This window comes from Dromiciops gliroides, chromosome 5 (assembly GCF_019393635.1).
Source record: "Dromiciops gliroides isolate mDroGli1 chromosome 5, mDroGli1.pri, whole genome shotgun sequence".
Taxonomy (NCBI): domain Eukaryota; kingdom Metazoa; phylum Chordata; class Mammalia; order Microbiotheria; family Microbiotheriidae; genus Dromiciops; species Dromiciops gliroides.
The window spans coordinates 166,050,621-166,067,606 of record NC_057865.1 but is presented as its reverse complement, the minus strand read 5'-3'; the positions used below and the strand labels follow the sequence as shown (position 1 = coordinate 166,067,606).

The following is a 16,986-nucleotide window of genomic DNA, read 5'->3' as shown; positions in this document are numbered from 1 at the left end:
AGGATAGGAACAGGCAGTTTTCTGATGAAGAAACCAAAGCTATCTATTCCCATATGAAAAAATGCTCTAAATCTCTAATGATGAGATGCAAATTAAAACAACTGGGAGGTACCACCTGACACCTATCAGATTGGCTAAAATGACAAAAAAGGAAAATAATAAATGTTGGAGAAGCTGTGGAAAAATTGGAACACTAATGCATTGTTGGTGGAGCTGTGAACTGATCCAACCATTCTGGAGAGCAATTTGGAATTATGCCCAAAGGGCGATAAAGCTGTGCATACCCTTTGACCCAGCAATACCACTTTTGGGTCTTTTTCCCAAAGAGATCATGGAAAGGGGAGAGGGACCCACATGTACAAAAATATTTATAGCTGCTCTTTATGTGGTAGCAAGGAATTGGAAGTTGAGGGGATGCCCATCAATTGGGGAATGGCTGGACAAGTTGTGGTTTATGAATGCAATGGAATACTATTGTGCTGTAAGAAACAATGAGCAGGAGGAGTTCAGAGAAACCTGGAGGGTCTTGCATGAGCTGATGATGAGTGAGATGAGCAGAACCAGAAGAACATTGTACACAGTATCATCAACATTGTGTGTTGATCTACTGTGATGGACTATATTCTTCTCACCATTGCAATGGTACAGAAGAGTTCCAGGGAACTCATGATAGAAGAAGATCTCCAAATCCAGGGGGAAAAAAAAAAGAACTGTGGAGTATAGATGCTGAATGAACCATACTATTTCTTTCGTTTTTGGTGCTGATGTTTTTCTATTTTGAGGTTTTTCGTCATTGCTCTGATTTTTCTCTTATAACATGACTAATGCAGAAATATGTTTAATGTTATTATGTATATATATATATATATATACATATATATATATATAAAACCTATATCAGATTACCTGCTGTCTAGGGGAGGAGGGAGGGAGGGAGAAAAATCTGAAATGGGAAAGCTTGTATAAACAAAAGTCGAGAACTATCTTTACATGTAACAGGAAAAAAATAAAATACTTTATTATAAAAAAGGGTAGGGGAAGAGGTGCTAACAAGTCAATCAAGCAATCATTTATTAAGCATCTACACTATGTGCCAAGTATGCTAGGGCTGGGTATCCAAAGACAAATATAATTCCTTCCCTCAAGAAGCTCTCATTCTGCGGAAGGGAGACATAGACATTTATAAGTCTAAATAAATACAGAGTATTTATAAGGTATGGAAGAAAATGCTGTCTTTTAAGCACAAGGAAGGAAGGAAACAAGCATTTATTAAGTATCTACTATTTGCCAAACAGTGTGCTAAGCCCTTAATAAATATTAACTCATTTGATCCACATAGCAGCCCTAGGAGATGGATGCAATTATTATCTCCATTTTAATTTGAGGAAAGTGGGGCAGTAAAAGGTTAACTGACTTTTCCAGGGTCACATAGCTAATAAATATTTAATACTGAATTTTAATTCAGGTCTTTTTGATTCTACCATATGACCTTGCAGCCGCTATAGGCCTAGAAACATTTTTTTTAGGAACTAATTTTTCATTCAGTCATTTTCAGTTATGTCCAACTCTTTGTGACCTCATTTGGGGTGTTCTTGGCAAAGGTAGTAGAGTGGTTTGCCATTCCCTTCTTCAGCTCATTTTACAGATGAGGAAACTGAGGCAAACAGGATTAAGTGACTTGCCTGGGGTCACACAGCTAGTAAATGTCTGAGGCCTGAGTTGAACTCAGGTAATTCCATATTACCATACTCTCTCCATTTTATCACCTAGAACTTATTTAGATTGTTCTAAATCTAAAATTTTTTCTGCTTGGACAAATAAAAGTCCGAAGTGACAGAGTCCCCACATGCCTTTGGAGTTACGGTTTAGTTTTCCCCGACAATAGGCAACATCACACAATGGGACAGAATACAGTTACAGAGCCCAGATGAAAACTTGATTATAATTTTGCTTCATCAAAAATAACTATAGTAATGATTTCCTTGGGCTATATGTCTGGTGATGGAATCTCTGGTTCAAAGAAGGTGGAAATTTTAGTCACTTTATTTGAGTAATTCTAAATGGCTTTCCACAATGGTTGTATATTGATTCCCAGCTCCACTGACAATATGTCTATCTTCCTACCATCCCTTCAGCATTGACTAGTCCTGTACTTTTGTCCGCTTTGCCAATTTGTTGGGTGTATTTGCATGTTTCTATCATTAATGATTTGGAGCATTCTTTCATATGGTTATTAATAGTTTACAATCCTTTTGAGAACTTATTGTTCATATTCTTTTACCACTTATTGGGGCTATGTTCAATTTTTAAGGGCCTTAAAATTTATTTGTAATGCTGCATCTTCTGCTCTTAGACAACTTTTAATAAACTGTTTTTTCCTTTATATTAGTTGATCATGGTCTTGCCCGTTTGGTCACAGCATACTGTGAACATGGCCATAAAGCTGCCAAAATCAATCCCCTTTTTGCTGGTCAAGCTGTGATGGAGACTGTACCTGAAATCCAGACTCTTGTTGAGACTCTCCAGGGACCCTTCAATACTACAGGTAAAGTTCAGTAGCAGTCATGTTTGGAATGTGAGAACTATCAACCTGGGACATTCATGTGCATCAATCTTCCATTCTATATCTATGCCATTTACATTCTGCTTATTGAAACCAAAGCATTACATGGAGTGTACAAGGGTAGTCTGGGGAGAGTACTTACCATGTGGCAAGTCAAAATACTTTTCTATTCTCACAGAATCTTCTGGTGACAATACTTTTTCATCTGAATTAAGATGGAATTCTTAGTCTATGTACACATTTACCTTTCCTAAGCAAGTGGTGTTGAGCCAATGGAATGCAATGGAGATTGGATGTTGATTCATGATTCTGATTTCTATTTTGGTTAAAATGTTTTTGCTCATCCTACCATATTTTAAAACATTTAGTGACAGCTATCAATGAAAAGTGATAGCTAGTGATATGATATTGGATTAAAACCAGACACATTGGGGGCAGCTCCACAGTGGATAAGGCACTGGCCCTGGATTCAGGAGGACCTGAGTTCAAATCTGGTCTCAGACACTTGACATTATCTGTGTGACCCTGGGCAAGTCACTTAACCCCCATTGCCTTGCCCCCCAAAAAAACAAAAAAGAAAAAACAAACCCAGACACATTTATCAATAGAATTGAGATCATAGTTAAATCCATGGAAACTAATGAGTTTATCAAGAAAAAATGTAGAAGGTAAAGAGAAGAGAGCCCAGGACAGAATTTTGTGGAACACCCATAGTTAGAGGAAATTATATGGATGTTGAACCAGTAAACAAGATGCAGAAGGAGTATTCAGACAGTTTGGAGGAGAGTCAGAAGAGATTAGTGTTATGAGAAACCACAGGAGAGAATATTCAAGAAAGAGAGGTGGGTCATGAGTGTCAATGGCAACATGTACATCAGGAAAGATGATAACTGAGAAAAAACTTATCAGGTTTGTCAATTAAGAGATCATTGATGACTTTGCAGAGAGCAGTTTCAATTGAATGATAAGGTCTGAAGCCACTTTGCAAAGGGTTAAGAAATGAGAAGAGAGCAAGTAGAAGCAGCCAGTATATACAATTGGAATTCTAAACCTGGGTGAATAGGAGGTGGCAGAATTCTAAATAGAAATAGATAAGTTAGGAAAAAGAATAGATTTAGGGAGAAAAGAAGATGAGCTCTGCTTTGGACATGTTGAGTTTGAGATAATAAAGGGACACATCCAGGTTGAAATGTTTAGCATGATAAGGTTACCTAGAGAGAGTTTTTAGAGGGAAAGGTAAAGAGGGTCTTGGACAACCTTAGTGAAAGCAATTATGACTGGATATATAAATATGGGAGTTAACTGCCTAGAGGTAATTGGACTCATGAGACCACTAAGGGCAAGAATATAGAAGGAGAAAAGAGGGCCTTCCCATTCTTATGAAGTGGGAGATAGATGATGAAGCAGAAAAAGGATGCTGGAAAGGAATGGGAAGACAGATGGGAAGAGAACCAGGGAAAATCAGGATCATGGAATTCAAAGAAAGAGTAAGTATGCAGGAGGAGAGGGTGACTAGCAATATTAAAAGCAATTGAGATTTTTTTAAAAAGTCAAGAAGGATGAGAACTCAGAAAAAGCCATTGTGTTTAGCAGGTGGGAGATCATTGGTAACCTTGGATAGGAAGTCTTAATAAAGCATTGTGCTAAAAAAAAATTAAAAAAATAAAGCATTGTGCTCACAAGTTTGATTTTAAGTAGCTGAAGAGTGAGTGGTTTGTGGGGAAGTGGATACAGGGACTTTAACATGTCTTTCTTGAGACTCCCCAGTAAAAGGGAATAGGGATATAGGATAATAGCTTGAAGGGATGGTAGGTTCAAGTGAAGCAACTCAGTGAATCATGATATAAAGTCAATGAGAGCCCACTTGAGTTTGGCTACAATAAATTTGTAATGAATCTAATTTTCATGGTCCTCAGCCATCATTCTGCAGCATAGGAATAGAAACAGATGGTGGCAAGGCCGTGGAATTGATGACTCTCAGAGTGGAATGGTGGTAGAGAAGGGTCCAAGGAATTTAAGGTGGAGGACACTGTCTAGTTGAATTTGTCAATTATAGAGTAAAGACTAAGAAGAGAGGTCAATAAGGCCAGATTGAAAAAAAGAGAGAGTTAGAGATCAAGGAGATGATGAGGGAGGAATGATCCACAGGGAGTGGCCTTGCAAAAATAACTCCATGGCATCCTAGGGGTCAGAAGCCTATAAATAGGGAAACTTTGGTCTAAAGTATATAAAGAATAGATATAGACATATTAGGTCAATATTGGGGTTCTGATCATTATGTCGATATTGATGTGTGAGGATTTGTGTTACTCGAGAAGTCATAGTTGATAAAAAGTTTACATATAAAAAAGAAACAATAAATAATTACAAGTATATAGGGGGCAGCTAGGTGGTACAGTGGATAGAGCACCAGCCCTGGATTCAGGAGGACCTGAATTCAAATCCGGCCTCAGACACTTGACACTTACTAGCTGTGTGACCCTAGGCAAGTCACTTAACCCCCATTGCCCCACAAAAATAAAAAAACAAACAAAAAAACAAGTATATACACAGCATCACTAGCAATTTAAAATGCAAATTAAGGTAACTTTAACAAACTAAAACCCCAACAACACAGGAGAAGAGAAGTTGACATATTAACATGATAGAATATTATGTAGCTTATGTAAATGATTTGCATGAAATATGTAAATACCTGGGCAATTATATAGACACACTGATTACAAACTTGCCAAAGACTGGAAACCATTTGGGATGATATAATTCACTGGATTTTTTTCCCTACAGTTGCTTAAATTCATTAAAAAATTCTATTGTAAATGTATTGTTCTGATCTTTAAACACATGCCTCTCTGACCACGTGTCCATCAAGACCTACTTCTACTGTAATACTGTAATTTTGTGGGGATTATATTTGTGGGAGTTCCTGGTGAAGACAAAGGAATGCTATGGGCTACTTTAACATTTTGGTGAGTTTCTATCACATTTTATTGGAGAACTTGAATTCTCCATGTGAAATTATAACTATAGAGTGGGAACATAAAAATCCTTAGCATTAGGAAATAGATGTTTGTTCTAACACTGAAGAAATGTAGGCTTTCTTTTACCACTATAACCTCTGACCACTGTGTCCTCAGTTTCACAAAACTGACATCTTTTAAATTCAATAAACTTCAATAAACATTTCTTAAGCATCTGCTATGTTCTAGGCACTGTGCTAAGCACTGGGGATACAAATAAGAATGCTTTATTGGTGTTTTAATAAAGTCTGGCATGTTTTGAAAGTTTAAGAAAAGGTTATGTGAGCTGAAAGCACTGTTACAGAATATGCTTTAATTTTTAAAAAATAACTGATTATTCTCTGCTTTTATCATCTTCAATTTCTGCTCTAGGATTACTGAGCATGGGGAAGGAGGAAGCCTCTCTGGAAGAAGTGTTGGCTTACCTTAACCACATCTACTGTGGGCAGATTTCTATTGAAACAACTCAGCTGCAGAGTCAGGAGGAGAAAGACTGGTTTGCAAGTAGATTTGAGGAATTAAAAAAGGAAACATTCACTACAGAAGAGCGAAAACATCTGTCCCGACTAATGCTGGAATCTCAGGTACAAAATGTTGATGTGGGGGCAGCTAGATGGCGCAATGGTTAAAGCACCGGCCCTGGATTCAGGAGTACCTGAGTTCAAATATGGCCTCAGACACTTGACACTTACTAGCTGTGTGACCCTGGGAAAGTCACTTAACCCCTATTGCTGGAAAAAAAATGTTGATGTGGAAATAGTAGTACAAGATATCTGTGAGTATGTTGAAACAATTTGACTCATTTATTGCAGAAATATTTAAATCTGTGATTGTCGGTTGAAGAGTGGAAATTATGACTTTATATTTATTGATTTAACAACCCAGAGTTTCTGTTTAATGTTTGTGTATCTGTGTGTACATGCATTGTGTGTGCTTAGAAGGATATGCTGGGAAGTAATGGAGGGAAAAGAAAAATACAGTTTTCTAGAAGAAGATGTTTTAGATTTCAGAATTTTTTCTATCATGTCTATACTTTTCTTTCTTTTGTCTTATTGGCACTCTTCTAAAAATATCACTCTCATCTCCCACAATTCCCCAACCTCCCAATAGAACCTGGCCCCGTAACAGAAAAGTATAGTCAAGAAAAAACACATTGGCCACCCCTGAAAACGTATGCTTTGTTTCATACTATAGTCTACCACGTCCTTAATTTTCCAGGTTGATTACATGTCTCACCCTGCCCTATGTGCTGCATTCAAACTATTTTGCTTGCTGTCCCCCATTCCTGACTTTATATCTCTTGTCTCTGTGCCGAGAATGTTTTCCTTCCTCATCTCCTTAGAATCCATACCTTCTTTCAAGATTCATTCAAGTGCCATTTCTGTGGAGAAGACTTCTTGTTTCTTCCTGTTGTCAGTGCATCCCAATCACTGTGGGTTGGGTTTTTTTTTTGGGGGGGGGGTGATATAGCCTGTATTTATTCATCTGTGAATGTGTTTTCTTATTCCAGTAGAATATGAGTTTCTTCAGGCCAGGGACTGTCTCACTTTTGTATTTATATCCTCAGTTCTTGGCATATAGAAGGCACTTAATAAATGTTTGTTTACTGATTGTCAGGAATATATTCCTAAATGACTAGGACAAGTCACATAAGATATCTAAGCCTCAGTTTTCTCACCTATGAAATGGGAAAAATAACACTTAGATTATCTAACTCTGAAGTTGTGAGGAAAACACATTTTCTACCTTATAGTGCCAAAAAAAGATGTAAGCTGCTGTTAGTTTTGACAGTTTACAGTTTTAATTGAACAGGACATGCATATAAGGTAGTAGATACCGTGGAAAGATGGAAGATAAACTTGAGACATAGTTCCTGCCCTCAAGAAGTTCAATTTGTGAGCCTTACAAGTTGTGCAGATGCTTTAGTATTGCTAAAATAGCTGATCTTCTGCTCTCCCAGGAGTTTGACCATTTTTTGGCCACCAAATTTGCCACAGTAAAGCGATATGGTGGTGAAGGGGCAGAAAGCATGATGGGTTTTTTCCATGAGTTGTTAAAGATGGCAGCCTATAGTGGTGTGACAGATGTCATCATTGGAATGCCCCATCGAGGGAGACTTAATTTATTGACTGGTCTTCTACAATTCCCACCAGAGGTAAGACAGATGTTCTTCCTTTTTCTTCTTTTGCTAACATTGACTAACCTACCCTTCTTTTTCAGACTGAAATGACTGTGCTTTGCTTTGAAAATTCAAGTAGGCATGTGTCAACTAGTGAATTAAATCATACTCTATTGAATAAGACTAGCTTCAATTCTCAGCATTCAGACTGAGTTACTGTATGTCTTCTTGCACATTTATTTTTCTTTGAGGGAATTTTAAAGCTTACTTTGTTTCTCACAAGGATGTTAAGATTAAGTAGATTAATTCTAGGCAGAATGGCATACTGTACTTTCTAAAGAGACTCATGTCCATTCATTTGTAAATGGTGTTTTGTATCATAACAGAATCATATTAATCACACCTTTTAATCCAAGAGCCCAGAACTCTCTGTTTCTTACCCCTTCTAATTGATCTGCCTTTAAAATTCTCTCTGGAAACTTTAGGATAAAGATTTAATAGTGGGGGACATCACAAAAATCTTAGATTAATAAGTTTATTTAGTATTAACTTTCGCTCATTCTATGTCATGTAATTGAACGTAATTGACTTTGATAAGGACAAGTAGGTGGCACAGTGGATAAGCCTAGAGTCAGGAATACCTGAGTTCAAATCCGTCCTCAGATACTAACTAGATATACGACCCATGGCAAGTCACTTAACCATGTTTGCCTCAGTTTTTTCATCTGTAAAATGAACTGGAGAAGGAAAGGGCAAACCACTCCAGTATCTTTGCCAAGAAAATCCCAAATGGGGTCACAAAGTATTGGACATAACTAAAAAAAGACTGAACAAGAACAAAAACTTTGATAACCTTCATTCATTTAGTTGTTGTTGTTGTTTTTTAATTCCATGAAACTATGCAATAGACTAGAAAATGTCGCAAAGTTCTATAACATTTTATGTCAGAAATTGTCTTCAGGTATAAAGGACCCAGGTACACTTTAGGGATTTTCTCATTCTAATACTAATTTCCTATAGTCCCCACCCAGGAAACATGGAGAAACAAACATAATCCGTGGCTTATTGAAACTGATTCTCTACTGGCATTCACAATTTTTCAGAGAAAAATGTTACTAAAAAGAGGAACACAAAGTTGAAATACTAGGATGAGCAATTATTAGTCTCAAAGACACATTTAAGTTCCCAGGGCCTCTCACAGTTCTGGTGATAGGAATCTCTCTGGTGAGGGCCCTCCCCCAGGTCTTATCTGTTCACATGATCTCTAGCTAGCCACTTCCCAGGATCAAGGAGGGGGTATCACAGTGATGCATCTCTCTCCTTTCCCTCCAAATTCATGCTAATCTTTATGGCCCTATACACTTTAATTTTTCACAGCAAGTCCTCTAGTATTCTACAGCCATCTACAAGATGGGTATCACAAATCTGTTTTTTGTCTTTTTCTTATGTACAATCCCTTTTTTCACTTTTCCTGTTCCATCCTTTCCCAGTCACCAACTAGATCCATCATCTTGCATATTGCTTGGGGCTACATATAATTTATTTCCCCCCTTTTTCTCTTTGTATGAAAAGTAGGAAAAGAGGCAAACATCCCAGCACTTGCTAGTTGTCCCTCACTTAGAGCAGTGGTTCCCAGCCTGTGGACCAAGGACTCCTGCACTCTTAGCTGATAACAGAGTTATCCCAAGTATTGTCATTTCAGTCTTTATCTAGCTCTAATAAAACATTCATTATGAATATTACTACTACTGTTATCATTGGGAATCGCTGAATTGTTTTAATATCATTAATATTCAAGGGGTCCTCACTGTTATAGAGTTCCTATTGTCTAGTGGTTAGGCCCTAGAGATTGGGATTGTGGCTCTGTCACTCAGTTAGTTTTGACATGTGGCAAGTACTTAAATACCTGTGCCTCAATTTTCCTAATTGTGAGAGGTTGATGATTAATCCTTTCTCTCAACTGTCCCTCTTTAACACCACTTCCAAAGTAATCTCTCTTGTGCATAGGTCCAATCAAGTTGTTTCCTTGCTCAGAAACTTTTTGTGACTGCTCATTATCTTTCAGCTAATACAGACCTCTTTATCTGTCCTTCAAGTACCTTCATGATTGGGTCCTAATCTACCTTTCTAGCTTTGTTATATTTCCTTTTCTTAATTCTATTCTGTAGTCAAACTGGACAACTCACTTTTTTCCTAATTCATAACTTCAACTTGAGAAAAATATTCCCTAAGTGGGGACTAAGATCTGCTGAGTTTCTATGCTTTTCAAAATCATTAAAGCAAAATTCTTAAAATATGAGTAGTCTCTCTCAGCTTCTTTCATTGCTGTCTACAAAAATTCACAGATAACCTCATTCTTAAAAAAAAAAAACAAAAAAAAACTTTTACCCAAGACAATGCCAAAAGACTCATGGTGAAAAATGTTCTCCATATTCAGAAAAAGAGCTATGGAGTCTGAATGCAGATTGAAGCATACCATTTTCACTTTTGTTGTTGCTTTGTTGTTGTTTATTCTTTCTTGCATTTTTTTCTTTTTGTTCTGATTTTTCTCTTACAACATGACTAATGTGGAAATATGTTTAACATAATTGTAATGTATAACCTATATCAGATTGTTTGCTGGCTTCAGGATTGGGAAGGGGAGGGAGGGTGGGAGAAAAATTTGGAACTCAAAAAAATATCTTTACATATAATTGGAAAAAAATTTAATTACAAAAAAGCTTTTACTTAATTCTACTATCTTCTCAAGCTATTGTCCCATATGTGTCCTCCCTTTCACAGCCAGACTCCTAGAGAAAACTAACTACTTATTTCCTCTTTTCTTTCATCCCATCAAAATCTAGCTCTTGACCTCATCACTTAACTGAAACTGCCTTTCCAAGATTACTAATTATTTCTTAATTATCAAATGTCCTGCCCCTTTTCTCAGTCCTTTTCCTTATTAACCTCTGTAGCATTCGAGACTGTTGACCCTCCTCCCTCTTAGATACTCTCTCCTCTCTGGGTTTTTGTTATACTGCTCTCTCCATATCATCATAGTAATATGATCCCTATATCATCAACTAATTAGACAATTCCAAATGAATGTTCCATTAGCCCTTGAAACTCAACATGTCCCCAAATAAAATTCGTTATCCATCACTGTAACTCTTCCCAGTTTTAGTAGTGGAAACTTTTCCTAATGGCGTGGAGATGGAACTGATAAAACTCTGGGCCTGGAGTCAGGAAGATCTGAGTTCAGATGTGACTCCAGACATATATTGGCTAGGAACCACAACAAATCACTTAACCTCTGTTTGCCTTAATTTCCTCAACTATAAAATGGGGTCAATAACAGGACCTACTTCCCAGGTCATTGTGAGGTTCAAACGTGATAATTTTTGTAAAGCACTTAGCACATAGTAGGGACTATAAATGCTTATCCCCTTCCTTTCCTTCCCCAGTTACTTTGTAGCTCCTTTGTGTCTATTTTGTATTTGCTTTTCCCAAGTCAAAGATATCTTGATATGTGCATTACTAATAGGCTTCTATTAAAACATGTTGATTTTGAAGTTGGTTTTAAAGGCTTACAAATTGTTCTCAGCACTGAACAGGTGAATTTGAATGTCTTTTTGAATACCTACCTGCAATATCTTCTGTAGATAATGTATACAAATAGTCCAAGGCTGCCAAAACTCTTAAATTGAATAAATTTTCTTGCCTTTAAAATACGGAGCTCCCTTAATTCTTTACCGTGATAACAGGACAATTTTCCCTTTGTGCATATGTTTCAACTACTATACTCTGTCCATTTACTCTAAACAGCTGATGTTCCGTAAGATGCGTGGCTTAAGTGAATTCCCAGAGAGCATCTCTGCTACTGGAGATGTCCTTTCCCATTTGACCTCTTCTGTGGACCTTGATTTTGGGTCTCATCGACCTCTTCATGTTACAATGCTGCCCAACCCCTCGCACCTTGAAGCTGTCAACCCTGTTGCTGTTGGTAAAACTCGTGGAAGACAGCAGTCACAGTTAGATGGTGACTACTCTACAGACAGCTCTGCACAGCCAGGAGACAAAGTCATATGTCTGCAGGTATTGTAACCCTTTATTTTGGGACTGGGTGGGCAGAGATGGAAAGGACTAGGAAAGCTATGCTTAGTGGGCTTGGAAGATGATTGATGACTGGTGTCCTTCTTCTAGAAAGACAACTTCTTGGTCATTTAAACCTATCAACACCAGATCTAAAAACCAGACTTGCAAGGAGCTGGCCCTAGCTCCCTGGAGGGATCTTTCAGCTGGATTTTTCTCTTCACAAGCATTTGGAATTTGTGCATAGTTGCTATAGCCTTCTCTTTTCTTTTCAGCAAGTACAGATTAAATGTCTCCCTGAAAGTTTTAGCCAACTAGGAATCTGCATGGTTTTCATAATTCTGAAGCCTGGTGGCAAAATGTTAGTTAGTTTATTACTTTTTAAAATAAGACTTAAAGCATCAAAGCAAATTCAACCAAACCATTATTATGTGCATTTTTTTCCTTTTCATGTAGCCCAAGCAGAAGATATCTATTAGATTAACCTTCACTTTTGTAATTTTAGGGATACAGCTAGGTTTTATTTATCATAGTCTCTTAATAGGGACCTAATGATTAGAAATTAATTAAGGAGATTGAGGCTTTTTGCTTATTTTGGTCAAGAGGGTTTCAAATCTAGAGTCGATTCCTCGAAAAACCAACTTTAAAGTTGAATCCCAATAGATCTTGGCTCCAGAGTGTGTTTTGTTAAAGAATAAAGAGGGGGCAGCTAGGTGGCACAGTGGATAGAGCACCGGCCCTGGAATCAGGAGTACCTGAGTTCAAATCCGGCCTCAGACACTTATACTTACTAGCTGTGTGACCCTGGGCAAGTCACTTAACCCCAATTGCCTCACTAAAAAAAAAAAAGAATAAAGAGTTTTTACACAGAAAGGATGTGGTTTTTTCCCTATTCAGGGTAGTAGTAAATTGATGTATCGATAATTAGAAATTGAAGCAATCAGGTAAATTAACCAAATGACATGGAAGTAAAATATTCAGCTGATTACTTCTAGCAGAGTGAATAGAGAACTGGTCTAAGAGTTAACAATCTTGGTTCGCATCCCAGCCCTGCCATTGGTGTTAGTTGTGTGATCATGGACAGGTCACTTGACTCCTCTAACTAAAACTGAGTTTCCTCAGCTGTAAAATAAAGGCTATCACTTTATGATTTATTAGGACCAGATGACTAAAAGTGTTTTGGGAACTGTAACAGATGTAAGTTAACAAAATTACTCGAGTAACTGTGTTATTGACCCTCCAACTGCATGAAAATTGTCTCATTTCTAACAGAGACAAATGAAATGAAAAATGAATGGGCTGCCTGAGTTTGGTTAGGAAAAAATAATCAATTCAATGAACAGATAACTGTTTACATCAAATGCCAATGTTCTATTTCAAACTATTTCTTTTTTTTAAATTACTGATATCTTTTACTTTCATATTACCTACATTTCTGGGGCAGCTAGGTGGCGCAGTGGATAGAGCACTGGCCCTGGAGTCAGGAGTAACTGAGTTCAAATCCGGCCTCAGACACTTAACACACACTTACTAGCTGTGTGACCCTGGGCAAATCACTTAACCCCAATTGCCTCACTAAAAAAACAAACCAAAAAACCCCCCAAAACATATTACCTACATTTCTGAATATATCCTCCCTTCTCTGCCCATGGGACTATCCCTTTTAATAAAGGATAAAAAAGAAAGGAGAAAAGAAAGCATTTCAGCAAAACTGACTGACATATGAGCAGTGTGATAGTATATAAAATATTCCCTCACCTCTTATGCAGAGGCATTTCAAGTAATCAATAGTAAAGGCTCTTTCCACTCTGACCTGTAAGCAAAAAAAAATTTTGGTCATTCACATTTTCCTAGTGAATAATAGTAAAAATCATTATAATTTTAATATCTGACATTTAGAAATATTATTACAAATCTAATAGAATTTAATATTTTATTTTCTTATTCAGTATAAATTACATTTATAATATGACAGCTTTATAGTCTATCAGGTACTTTGCTTACATCCTCTCAATGAATTCTCACAATAACTTTGAACAGTAAACACCGGTTTGGGAATTAGCCCCCCTTTTATAGATGAAGGAACTGAAGCTCTTAGATTTAAGTGACCTGCCCATAGTTATTCTGTGAATAAGAGACTATATTCAAGGTTAGTCTCTGAAGAAAGTATGGGAAATAAAAGATTTTATTTAAAATAGTAATAATATCTCACAGTTCTACAGTGCTTTGAGGTTTGTTTATATATATATACACATACATATAAAAATATATGTATAATCTCACTTGACTCTTCACATGAAAGAACTAAGGCTTAGCAAATGGCTAGTGTTTGAGGCCAGCTGACCTCCTGTACCTCCTTTCTTTCCAGATGTCTCTATTTCTACTATGACTGTACATTTCTTGACTTGTTTTAGCTGTATTATGTAATTCTGACTTCTGGTGGGGGCTTCCAACTGGAAATCTTTAGAATGAACAGCTAATTCTTCTGACACTGCTGTTTTCTTTCTGCCCTTTGCTTATCTTCCTTTGAAAAGTGTGTTGTTTCTGAGGGGATGGACTTTTCCTCCTAGTCCCTGATGATGAAGCCATCCCACTCAGAATACACCCATCAGGTTGCTTCAAGACACTTAGGTTTGGATTGAGCCTCCTCTGCCCTCCCATTACTTTATTTTGTTCCAACGGCATTTTTGTTTTTCAGATTTATTAAAAATTGCTTCAGAAAAAAAAAAGAAAAAGAAAAGTGTGTTGTGTGTATGTGTAGTGGGGAGTACAGGGTGAGACCAGCTTTAAAAAAAAAAAAAGGTCTATTGAACAGATAATACTTGCATGTTTTTACACCAAGAACCACAAGAGCATGACAAAATGGTGCAAGTTTGGAAACAGATGTTATATCATCTCCTAGCAGATGAAATGAATAATCACTTCTGTTATAAGTGTTTTTTAAAAGGAGTACTGGGGGATAGAAGTCTGATTCATCGCCCCCTTGCTGAGTTCCCTTTTACTCCATTATCCTGAAAGAAGAGTTTCCAGCTGTGAGGAAGAAAAGCAGCTTCTTGGCCTGTGTGTCAGGAGATTAAGATGCTGGGTGACAGAGAAGGCATCTACAATTCAAAGAGGGGAGTGGCTGATTATGGCATTATTTTTGCAATTTTATTTAAGGGTACCAGAGAGAGAAAAGGTTTTCTAGCCTTGATTAGAGTGGGGAGAGGGTACATAGTTGTTGGGGTTTTTTTTCTTAGACCATTTTTAGGTATAGAGTTGGCAAAGGGAAGAGTGGGTTGGTTGTTCAGAGGGAAGAGAGAATTTAGTCAGAATTGAAGGTTTAAGAGTAAGTAGACAGAAACCCAGGACCTAGGAGGCACCACATGGCCTATTGGCTTTGGGTCTTTTGTGGCATTCTGAATTCTGCAGTAGTGATTCATTAATGTGAATGTGATACTCCAGTATCTTTATATAGTCTATACCAGTATGGAAAGCAAATAGTTCCGACAATGTGATATTAAATCAGGTTATTAAGAAGGCACATGTTTTGGTAGCAATTTTGAAATAGATTCACTTCCAAGTGGGTTTTTTCCCACTAAAATATCTAGGATTTTTTTTAAATGCTGAACTTAAACGTTAAAAAACAGCACACCCATGCCCACAGCAAAACATGCAAAGAGGATTCTATATGAAATGATTAATCTCCATTTCATACTGCATACATGTTAAACTGGCCTGATGTTTGTGCTTTCCCTGAACTTCCTTCTGTTCTCTCTTCTGCACATACAATGCCTGGAGTTTTACTGCAGCCAGAGTTCTCCCTTTGGTCCAGGTCTATGCAGGACTCCATCTTCAAACCAGTGTTTCAGAGAATATCACTGCTTTCAAAGTTTATGTTTGGATGATTCCCATTCTTTTCCAAAACCTCTACTACCTCTTTCCTTGCCTCCTGGCTTTTCATCCTAACCCACCTTCTGATGGCCAGATTTCATAATGGTTCTGGTCCTCATCTGAGAAATTTGAGCATTCTAGACACATAGCACGCTCTATTCCATTTGATTTTTACTTTTCAGTATTAAAAATTTCCAGATCTATTATTTGTTCAGTTAAGTGCTCCCTCCACTGATGCAGATAGTAATTCCTCATTAATATAATAACTGGTACTTAAGAGCTGCTTTGGCTAAAAAATTCTTTATCTTGCAGCAAACTTAGCGATGAACTTCTTTTTGGAGACAGGCCTGATTCAGGCTGGTACCTTGTTAGTTCAGGTTCAGTGTTATAATGAAATGTGGCACTCATAGGTGATTCAACAGTCAATAAAAGGAGGTTTACTTAGTCATAAGCACAAATGGGATATTCAATAAGAATACCCTAGCACTTAGCTTGTGCAGATGAGAAACCTTTTACTGACCCCTTTCATCTCCTTACAGAAATAAGCATGGTCAGAAGGGCAGAGTGTGGTGACTCAGGTAGTCTTGGGACATCCACCAAGGCTGAAGGGCCTTGACTCTACATGGGTGGAGCTCTTGATGCCTTTAGGTAACCAAAAAGCCATCTCATGGCCAGGGGCTATTGGAAAGCTACCCCAGGAGAAGAGCATCTAGAGTCTTGGCCCCCTGCAGTAGTCAAGTTCTAAAGACAGATATATTTCCTTTCTAGGAAAATCTAGCCTAACCCATGTTATAAGGTGAGTTGGGGTCCTGATAGATAGTGGTCCTATCACATCTCTCCACTTAGTTGTGTTAGATCTTGGACAAAAGAAATAGAGCCCCTTTTGGAAAACTGCAGCTTTGCCTAGGATTTGCCAGAGTTTGTACTTTTATAGCATAGATTTTAGGAACCCAGGGTCACTTCTGTGCTAAGATGAGGTATTAGAGTAGGACATCACTGAAAGGGGTGAGGTTGATCATTAAATACCTAATTTCTCTCTCATAGCTTCTTGTTTCTCTTATGAATCTTATTGCCACAACCTCTCAATTCCTTGCCCTTCCCATTACTTCTCCCATTACCATGTTCATGGCACCAGCTACAAGATACAGAGAAGACTAGGTGTTATTATCCGTATACATTTGATGGAAGTAGAAGGCAAGGAAAAGGAGGCTGAGTGTTTTTTTTTAAAATACTGTCTAGCAAGTTCCTTTTTGTCTTGCAAGCTGCCTTTATGAATAAAAGTATTTTAAGAATAAAAGCTCAAGTGTTGTTGTGTGCTCTGGAATATATGTTTGAATAAC

The 16,986-nt window shown here is 37.5% G+C and overlaps 1 protein-coding gene across 2 annotated transcripts in view; it reads left to right on the top strand.

The window, feature by feature from the left end:
- DHTKD1 (dehydrogenase E1 and transketolase domain containing 1) overlaps positions 1–16,986 on the top strand; it is a 77,513-nt gene that overhangs the window by 21,193 nt on the left and 39,334 nt on the right. Inside the window, exons 2-5 of one of the 2 annotated variants that reach the window (XM_043965983.1) lie at positions 2,390–2,545; positions 5,956–6,167; positions 7,544–7,738; positions 11,507–11,776. In XM_043965983.1, coding sequence (XP_043821918.1) covers positions 2,390–2,545; positions 5,956–6,167; positions 7,544–7,738; positions 11,507–11,776 — 833 coding nt within the window. Of the gene's footprint in view, positions 1–2,389; positions 2,546–5,083; positions 5,533–5,955; positions 6,168–7,543; positions 7,739–11,506; positions 11,777–16,986 lie in introns of those variants that run through there. The other variant, XM_043965984.1, reaches the window with a different exon arrangement.